The sequence below is a fragment of the Rhodnius prolixus genome, unplaced genomic scaffold, assembly GCF_049639745.1.
Source record: "Rhodnius prolixus isolate KJV_2025 unplaced genomic scaffold, Rpr scaffold_5, whole genome shotgun sequence".
NCBI classification, from domain to species: domain Eukaryota; kingdom Metazoa; phylum Arthropoda; class Insecta; order Hemiptera; family Reduviidae; genus Rhodnius; species Rhodnius prolixus.
Window position 1 is genome coordinate 44791925 of NW_027411624.1, and position 9911 is coordinate 44801835.

At 36.9% G+C, this 9911-nt stretch overlaps 1 protein-coding gene across 1 annotated transcript; it reads left to right on the forward strand.

Moving 5' to 3' along the window:
* Positions 1 to 9221: 9221 nt before the first annotated feature.
* LOC141458153 (uncharacterized) lies at positions 9222 to 9548 on the forward strand. The gene has a single exon (XM_074135764.1). The coding sequence runs from the start codon at positions 9222 to 9224 to the stop codon at positions 9546 to 9548; it is 327 nt and encodes a 108-aa protein (XP_073991865.1).
* The last annotated feature ends 363 nt before the right edge of the window (positions 9549 to 9911 follow it).

The following is a 9911-nucleotide window of genomic DNA, read 5'->3' on the forward strand; positions in this document are numbered from 1 at the left end:
TGGAATATAAAGAAAATCTATCGAGTAGTTTACGAATTATTTGAAATCAAAGATTTTACTTTGTAAAACGGAAGCAAACTTTAACACTATATATCTCCATTTCTGCTCGATAGATTTTTACTATATTTTACACAATTATGGACTATAATAGTCTGCATATACTGATGGAATATAAAGAAAATCTATCGAGTAGTTTACGAAATATTTGAAATCAAATATTTTACTTCGTAAAACGGAAGCAAACTTTAACACTAAATATCTCCATTTCTGCTCGATAGAATTTTATTCTATTTTACACAATTATGGACAATAATAGTCTCCATGTACAGGTGGAATATAAACAAAATCTATCGAGTAGTTTACGAAATATTTTAAATCAAAGATTTCACTTTGTAAAACGGTAGTAAACTTTAACACTAAATATCTCCATTTCTGCTCGATAGATTTTTACTATATTTTACACAATTATGGACAATAGTAGTCTGCATATACAGATGGAATATAAACAAAATCTATCGAGTAGTTTACGAAATATTTGAAATCAAAGATTTCACTTTGTAAAACGGTAGTTAACTTTGACACTAAATATCTCCATTTCTGCTCGATAGATTTTTACTATATTTTACACAATTATGGACAATAGTAGTCTGCATATACAGATGGCCACTTGGAGTTTAAAGATTTACGGCTGGAACCTACAAATAACGGAAGCACCAATTACGTTTAAACGAAATACCAAACTTAGGTTTTCAGCTACCGCATTGTTTTTCCTTTAATGAGATTAAGAGAAAGAAAAGCTGAAGGAAAAGCAGCAGGAGTAAAGTAGAGAACCATATGGATGGAAAAGGTGATTAATGCTCGTTTTCTTAATGTTAAACTTTTCGTGACAATTTGGGTAAGTTTCTTCACTTAAAAGAAAAGCTACGTCCACTTCGTTCGGAAAAACAAAGTTTTCTCTAATTATCCTTCTGCCAAGGGTGCTAATCGAATTTTAGAGTTTCTTGTAAAGAGAAAAACAAAAAAGGAAATCTGTTAGAAGTGCAAGAGATGTACTTAATCTGTTTCCTCTTGAAACATATTTGTTACTGAGTTTTACTTCGAGGTCACTTACCTGCGCAATGGTACACCTAAAACCGTCAAACTGAACAAGAAGGAAGGAGGTAAGGTGGGGCACAAATCCCATAAAAGAAAGTGGATAAGGGCTATTCAACCGCGACCGCATTAACTTTCAGTTGAACTGGTTGTTTCTGCCAGGTAGTTTCCTTTAATGGAATGGAAAACCTTTAAACGAAATTATCTATAGTAACTAAAGTAATCGCCTATTTTTTTCAGGCGAGGCTGAAACGTCCAACTACCAATTAGTTGTCTTGAACGGGGACCTCATACTTCACTATAAACAATTTTTTCTAACAAGTAAAAAGTAGTCATATACGCGGGATTCGAACCGCGGACCTCCCTCTTACGAAGCCACTCTCTTGTCCACTAGACTAACATACACCCCTAACTTTTAGTAACTAAACATTGAAGATACATCTTCTGCAAAGACAGGAAAAACTAAACTTGTCTGCAAAAGTTGCAAACATGATCTATGACAGCAATTTGCAGAACTATTGTGCTAGCCAATACTTATTAGTGATGTGGATTAGTTTGGTTATTAAATAACATTGATTCTGGCATTGACGTTAATTCGTTTTTGTCAAATACAATCACAAATTAATTATTGAGCCCAAATAAGTCCAAATATACACTCTGCCGACAGACATACAAAGCAATTTATAAAAACCACTTCTTCATTTTTTGGACACGAAGGACCTCAAATGGAATATTTCACTGGAAGGTTTTTGACCAATGCATGCGTTGTATTCATAAATTTTGTTATTCTATTGCAATCGCTCAAAATAAAATGGATATTTCCTGTCATTGTTAGGGAAACACAAAAAAAAGGTAAACATTTTATCTGAGGTCATGTGATTCGATTTCCTCAAGTCTTTTAGTTCAGAGTAACTCGGTTAGGTTAGGTTAGGTTAGGTTAGGCTAGGTTAGGTTAGGGTAGGTTAGGTTAGGTTAGGTTAGGTTAGGTTAGGTTAGGCTAGGCTAGGCTAGGTTAGGTTTGGCTAGGTTAGGTTAGGTTAGGTTAGGTTAGGTTAGGTTAGGTTAGGTTAGGTTAGGTTAGGCTAGGTTAGGTTAGGTCAGGTTAGGTTAGGCTAGGTTAGGTTAGGCTAGGTTAGGTTAGGTTAGGCTAGGCTAGGTTAGGTTAGGTTAGGCTAGGTTAGGTTAGGCTAGGTTAGGTTAGCACAATGCTGGAAAAGTTACCGAAGAAATTGTTCTTCAACAGAATGAAGATGTTGTTACAATTGCGGGTTAGACTAGAAATCCGCAACCACTTCGGCTATTATACGGAGATTTTTTTTCCCTGGAGTTATCGTTTGAGGGAATTTATAGGAAGGAATGGGGATAAGCTTCCCGATATATAATACAGTCATAACGGAAGCTGAATGAACTAGATACCTTTCAGGATAGGTTTAAGTCGTGCGAAAGTGCACGGCAGATTGCTTGTGGTTCCCCCCCAGGTGATCAGGTCACACAGTTTTGTGACGTTAAGTAATTAAATCCCACCTTCATAATTACATTAATTATTTCACATCTGATATTTATATGGTAGATGAGAAAGAAAGTGTCTGCTAGAAGTTAAATTTTTGCCACTTAGTAATAAAGCAAAAGTGGGAGGACAAAAGTTAAGTGTATGAAAGTGTCTGAACACTTGGCCGAGCACTTCTCTCTCTTCTCAAAAAGTATGATTAAGTTAAGAAAGTGTTGATGAAACTTTAACACAAAGTTTAACCAAGTGATACTTTTAAAAGCTTTAGGAAAGAATGGTAGGGAAACGGCGGGGGGTGGATGAAGGAAGTTTGGTTGGTGTTTCCATGGTGCTGTACGATTTAAGAACAAAATCTTATGTAAGTCGATTGGGGGAATATGGCAGTCTAAAATAATATTAGGTTTTTGTTTGGGAAGATATAAGGTTATATAAAGTATTGATGGAGTAACAAAATTCTAGAATTGGACTTTTGCTCGAACTGTGAACGACCTTAGTTCTAGCAGAGTTTTAGAATTAGGACGTGTATAGTTCTAATTAGACAAATGGATGTCAAACTTGTTTCTCTGCAATCTTCAATCAACATTTCCTCACTGTAGCCCCAACTCAATCGTGAAACTTCATTTAAATTTTAATTAAATTCAAATACCACTAATTAATTTATGAAAATTATTAATCTTAATTGATTTTTATTTACTTTTTGTTTTTTTATTAACGCAATATTCTGCACTGCAATCAAATGGATCCTCTCACTTTGCAGGGATAAAAGAAACTCATCCAGTTGGTCCAGGCATGCGGAAGTTAGAAACCAACTCATGCCATGCTCATCCCAATGATGTCCTGTATTTGGCTCCCTCAAATTAGGAAAAAACCACGCGTTACAAGGAAGTTCTAAGTAGAGAGAACAGGAGGTCAGAGTTCCTGGAGTTCAGTGCATTCCTCTCTGGTACGCCTTCAAGAAATTTTAGAGAGATAAGATAAGATAATAATAGATGGGACGGGACCTACGCCCCACGGCACCGCAGCCACAAAAGTCTTATTGTGCCAGCCCCTTCTTAGTTCTAGTAAGCGAACCCTCCCCTCCTAAAGAGGGTGAGGACTTTCCCTTCTAGTTCTTTTTGCGCTACTATCTCCTTCGGTCTCAGCGTCCCAAAAGTTTCATAGCGCAAACGCTCGATTGCAACGCCTCGGCGGTACATATACTTAAAGTTTTAAGAAGAATATATACCCTTTCCAAACCTGATAATCACCTAGGATCCTTTGGAGAAATGTCTACAGAGAGGAGAACTGACCTTGATGCTAGACAACATAATGCCTCTCATCCTTAATAAATCCCCAGAATTCTTATGAAAGCCCTAGGAAGTAAGGGAACCCTTTCAACATCAGAGGACACCTTGTAGGGTTGGAGCTAGAATTTGCCATGTCCAGTTCTCGTCCGCGTACTCATGGCCTACATAAACAGCTTGTCCTGGCAGTTCTCTCTTCAGTAAAATCTAATTTCAAAACGTACGGAGAACTTACAAACTATTAATTTGAAGACAAGCTCAACTTTTTCTTTTTTAATAAAATAATTTTTTGTCGGCCAAATTAAGAGTTGCGCCAAATATTGAGTAGCAGAGTATGGATGCTGTTTTATAGATGGAGAGAGAAATAATCTTCATTTAGTATTTAAAATTATACATTAAATTTTTAAAAAAACTTGTAAAATATGTAATGATACAGCGTTAAGATGGCGGACGACCACTTTTCTTGTTTGACCACTTAAAGACTTCAAACTAAAGTTTACGCTATTGGTGAACAGAAAGAACTGATTACGTATTCATAGGAATTATGGGTGCGGAAGTAGACTGCGGATTGTTCCGCGGGGACTGTTTCTTGTTCCGCCAAGTAAATGTATGCAGGTACCAACTCTGCCCACAAAGTTGGGCTGTTCTTTTTTTTGTATTTATTTATTTTTTTATAACAACTTCAACAGTGGAAATGCTTTAACAAAAGAAAATCTATAGATATATTGGAAATCGTGGAAAAATACAGAATAAAGGAAAATTCTATTGGAATTATAAAAGTTTAGTTTTTGTCAACAAGGTTGGGGCAAGCTGAAAGGGATTTCCTATTGGTGGAAATAAAATTGAACATGATTGGCTGCCAATCAGGTGGTGGTTATTCCAGGTCAACAGTAAAATGGCCTAATTTATTTTTAATTATTGTTCAGTTCGAGTGATCATGGCGTTCAATAGAATTTAAATTTAAGAAATGGCGTTTATTATGTTAACTAATGCTTTTCTTTTCAGGCAGGCTCGAGGTCCAGCTGCCAAATTAGATTAGATTAGATTCTAGCAAAGTCTACGCCACTCATTCACCCGTTAATTATACAGCTTTTAGTGATGTATAATTGAAGTAAACGCACTTGATTGGTCGAAGTAAATGAATATATGTAACATAAAAACTAATAGGCTGGAGAGGTTTTTTTAAGTGAAATTATCAAATCAATGATTAATCAAATTCGTTAGAGTTTAGAACAGACAAAAAGTACATTTTTGATTTACAAAAATAGGCCAGCACACTTGAAGCTTTAAATCTATTGAAATGTAATTACAAAAGGAGTTCAGTTCTTCAAAGATCATGGATACAGTATTGATTTCAGTCTTCTAAAAGCTGTAGGCTGGCCAAGGTGTCATAGATAGACTGATAGATGTTTTGTATCTTTAGTGGCAAGTCTTTCAGAGCTTCCAGAAATGGACTATTTTACAGTCTAGATTAGATTAGATTAGGGCGTCCTCAAGGCCTACGCCACTGCGACCCCTTTGGATCTATTGTGGCTCCCCAACTTTAGAGCTCCGCCCCTCCAGACCCGTCCTTTTAATTTTTTTTTTTTTTTTTTTTTTTTTTTTTTTTTTTTTTTTTTTTTTTTTTTTTTTTAAGGGGTCTTCCTCAAGTATGAGGGTCCCTCAGACCAAATGCTTTTGTTTCTTACAAAACTATTATTAATATAAACCAAATGAACAACAACAATACTATATACAAACAAACCTACTGAACACCATCACCAATAAATTAAATAAATATTATAAATAAATTTTACAAAAACAAAAAATTGTAAAAACAAGGATCATCTATCCAACAAGAAACCAACTATACCGGATCAATCATTATTCAATAGCGCGTCTCCATTGGTCCCTATTAATTGCATCTTCCTCGCAGAGTCCCTTACCAATCATCACCTCTTCCACTCCATTCCTCCAGTTATTCCTGGGTCTACCCCTTTTCCGGCGGCCTGGAGGGTTCCATTCTAGGACTGCTTTGGGCACTCTGCTCTCTGGCATTCTCTTCAGATGGCCGAACCAAGCATGTTTCCTGCGATCAATTTCTTCTAGCACAGATTTTTCTCTCTCTGCAATTCTTCTTATTTCAGAATTTCTTCTTCTTTCAGTGCGAGATTTCCTGGCCGACCGCCTCCAGAAATCCATTTCTGTCGCAGCTATTTTTTTCTGAAACTTCTTGCTAATCGACCAGGTCTCCGCAGCATAGAGCAGTATGTTCTGGACGATTGCATCATATATTAGATGCTTGGTCTTCATCTGGATATTGCTGCTCCATAAGATAGGGTTTAACATTCCAATAGCTTTTCTTGCACTAATCACCCGTTTTTCTATATCCAGATCCGACGCTCAGTACTTTTTTCAATCTGTGACCATCGATCATACACTCATTATGAGGGTCTGCCGTCATATATTCTGTTTTTTCAAAATTGATTTCTAGACCCCACTTTGCATATTCTTCCATCAGCTTTCTCAGCATGTAATTAATGTCTTCCTCATCTTGAGCAATCAGAACCTGATCGTCAGCGAAGAGCAGGTTAGAGAGGTATAATCCTTCTCCGATTTGGATTCCCATTTGGCTGCACTTCCTGGTCCACTCTTTCAAACTCCTGTCGAGGTAAATCTTGAACAGGACCGGTGACATGCAACAACCTTGAAGAAGTCCTTTTAATCAGACTCTTAATTCTGGAGAGCGACTCTTGGGTAAAGCTCTCACAGGCCTTGGTTTTTTTTCTTTCCCCGAGGAGTAACATCCTTAGCCCAGACAAGCCCCTGACACTGACACAACACGTGCAGTACCGTTTCCTCCTCCTGACAGAACCCACAAAGACTGACATCTGCCAGGCCCATGCAATGCATTTTCTTAGCCTGCAGTGGCCACTTAATAGGCGAACGATTATCCTAATAACAACCGCACGGCCTTGAACGGATTATTAAGTCTGCCGACTATTGATCACGAAACCAGGGTACGCAAATTCTGACAATGAAAGCATTCCCGCCTGACATACTTTGCAGAAATTGAAAGAATTTGAGGTAGATTACTAGATTACTTACAAACGATGGTTTGCATAGAATGAGAAATGTGGATGAGAAAGGAAGATGATGGAATGTTCCCGGAAAATGCTTGATGAATGATGATAAATGAGGAAGTGAAAAAGGATCCTTTTAAGGAATTGGGAGTAGAGGTAGACAAGTAGGAATAAGGGAACGGCGGTTGAGGATCTAGCAGCTAGTTGCCAGGAGTAGCTAATAGCTAACTGTCAAGTCCAGTAAGTAAACATATTCATGTCTAGAAGTTTAACACAGTTAGGCCCAGGTAAGTACTTCGTTGCCTTTCAAAGGGAAGGTTATACTAATCTAATAAGTCATTTGAATGCTTGATTTGTGTTTGCAATTAGATCCTGCTCAGCTAGAGCTATCGAAAAACGAGTTCGTTATTTGGAGGAACCTCTCGTAACTAAGAAAGAGTCAAAGGGCTTATTACGTCAGAGGTCATCAGCAAATTGACGCCCTTGCCCTGCAAAGATGGGGGCTGTTTTTTCCCCCTCTACTGCATTTACGATATTGAGACATTTATTGAGCTCTCAAAACAAAAAACGAATGAATGGTTATGCTGAAACAAAAACCTGCCACCAAATAAATCAACCATCAGTGAGAAGTCAGGAGAACTTCCGCTTGTGGGCGCGGGAAAGAGAGATGCTGAAGAGTTAGTGGTACACTGCTGCCAATCCCCAATCTTCCAACAAAACTGAGGGAAACGCAGTGATACAGACCGGACCACACTCACTCTCTCCGAGATTCATTAATTTTAAAGTTTCATTTGACTCAGTAACACGACATATTGGTCAATTTTTTTGGCCATTCCAAGAATCTTTGGCATGCTTCAGGTAAGCGCACGTGCTTCTTGCCGAGTAAGCATGCCCTCGCTAATTTAATAATTAATTTGATTAATCCATGGATCGTGATTAAATTAGCAATTCTTGATTTAACTTCCGCATTCATATTTTTTTTTTTCTTTTTAATGGATCTACCGAGATAATACGTAAATCAATCTGGGTTTTTACATCTTCAATGTAATTTACATGACGTAGAAGTTCCTGTTCTACTGGGCGATTTTGCAAAACTAAAGGGACTGGATCAGTCCTCATAGGTAACCAACCCCCTGTCCCAGTTCTGCAAATGGATCACTTTCAAAGACACCCACTCCATCCCCTTCCGGTCAGATAATCTATTGCCGTCAACTCCCTGTCATCATCCTCCAGGTAGCTGATAGCTTTACATTCAAGTATTTATCTTTCTAAAAAGTCCAAATTCAGATTTAATAAATTTTCTTTAACCAAAGTGGGAAAGAGAGTTTTCCGAGTACAGCAATCAAGTTTAGCGATAAATAAATAAATCTCTTAGTCATCTATAAATTTTATTTATAGATTATAAAGATTGATTCTCTTCCAGGGGTAGATTGAGGGGTTGATATTTTTTAATTTTCATCAATAATCAAAATATTTCACCATTAATTTGATTAATGTTAATATAAATTCTGTTATAAATCTAAATAAATCACAGTTTTCCCTTTTTCAAGTTGGAAAATGGCAAATTTTCTTCTGGCTTTTCTTTGATCATGCAAAAAAATCTGGTAAGACCACTCTCACTGTCTCTGGTCTAAAAATTAATACATTGAAATAGACACGAAAACTAAATGGAAAAATTACGAATCATTTTCTGGTTTAACATGAAATTCAGTGACCGATTGCCAAATTAATGGGTAAAAAGGGTAATTCTCGTCTAGTTTGATTGGAAAGATGCTTCAGTGAATTTATGTCTAAGCAAGAGGTGGAATGTATACCCTGGGTAGACTGAATTTGAAGTTACGACTGCCAAAATAAAGGAAAAGTAAAGAAATTCACGTTTAGATTCACTGAAAAAACAGAATTCACTTTTTCTGCAAACGGTTTTTTGCTCGTGAAATCTCGACAAACTTCGTCACACCTCGTAGCATACAGTTCATACAAAACTACTTGCAACGATTTGCAACTTCTGTAACTTCTAAAATTTTCTTAACCTGATTCACTTTTAAAATTAAAACGCATAAGGCTGAAAACATAGTGGAGCGGCGGGCAAAGCGGCGATGATAGCTACTTCAAATCAAAGAGAGCGACGAGCAGCGAGCAAAGATTCGCATGCACATATTGACGAGCTTAGTCGCGTTCTCCTTTTGACAAAACAAGATGGAGGAAATATTTTTATATGAAAATTCTTCGTTGAAACTTTGGTATTTGCAGCAGCTTAGTAGTAGTACTCAAAGAGCGATGGAGAGGAGTATGTTGGGTGTAAAGAAGAAAGACAGGATTCAAGCCACAGAAATCAGAAAGAAGACTCTGCTTACGGATCTGGTAGTAGCAGCTAAGAAACTCAAGTGGAACTGGGCAGGTCATATTTCTAGGTTAGAAGGTGACAGGTGGACCAAAGTCTGTACTGAGTGGTGCCCGGCGAACCGGAAGAGGAAGAAAGGAAGACAGTTTCGCAGATGGAGGGACGAGATAACCCAAGTAACAGGAAGTAATTATGCCAAAATAGCAAGATGTCGCGAAGACTGGAATAAAATGGGAGAGGCCTTTGCCCAGAAATGGGCCTGATTCCAAGAATTGTTTATGGAATACAAAAGATAACAAGTTTATTTTATTTATACAAAGAATTGACTTTTTTTAAATTTTTTATTTAATTATTTGTAAAGGATTGGTAATATAATGTACATTTTATTTTTCATTGAAGTAATAGAAAATATAAATTTTTTTATTTTTTTGTACCAAGGATGTAAATCTAGGAAAAGAATAAAGGCTTATTTTTATTTTATTTTATTTATTTTATTTAGTAGTAGGAGCTGCAGTGTACATGACATAAATAAGTCTAGAAATGAACTTGGTGAATTTCATCACTTGTACCAACAACTTCGGGAGCATCCTGGCAAGTTTCATGCGTATTTTCGAATGTCTATATCA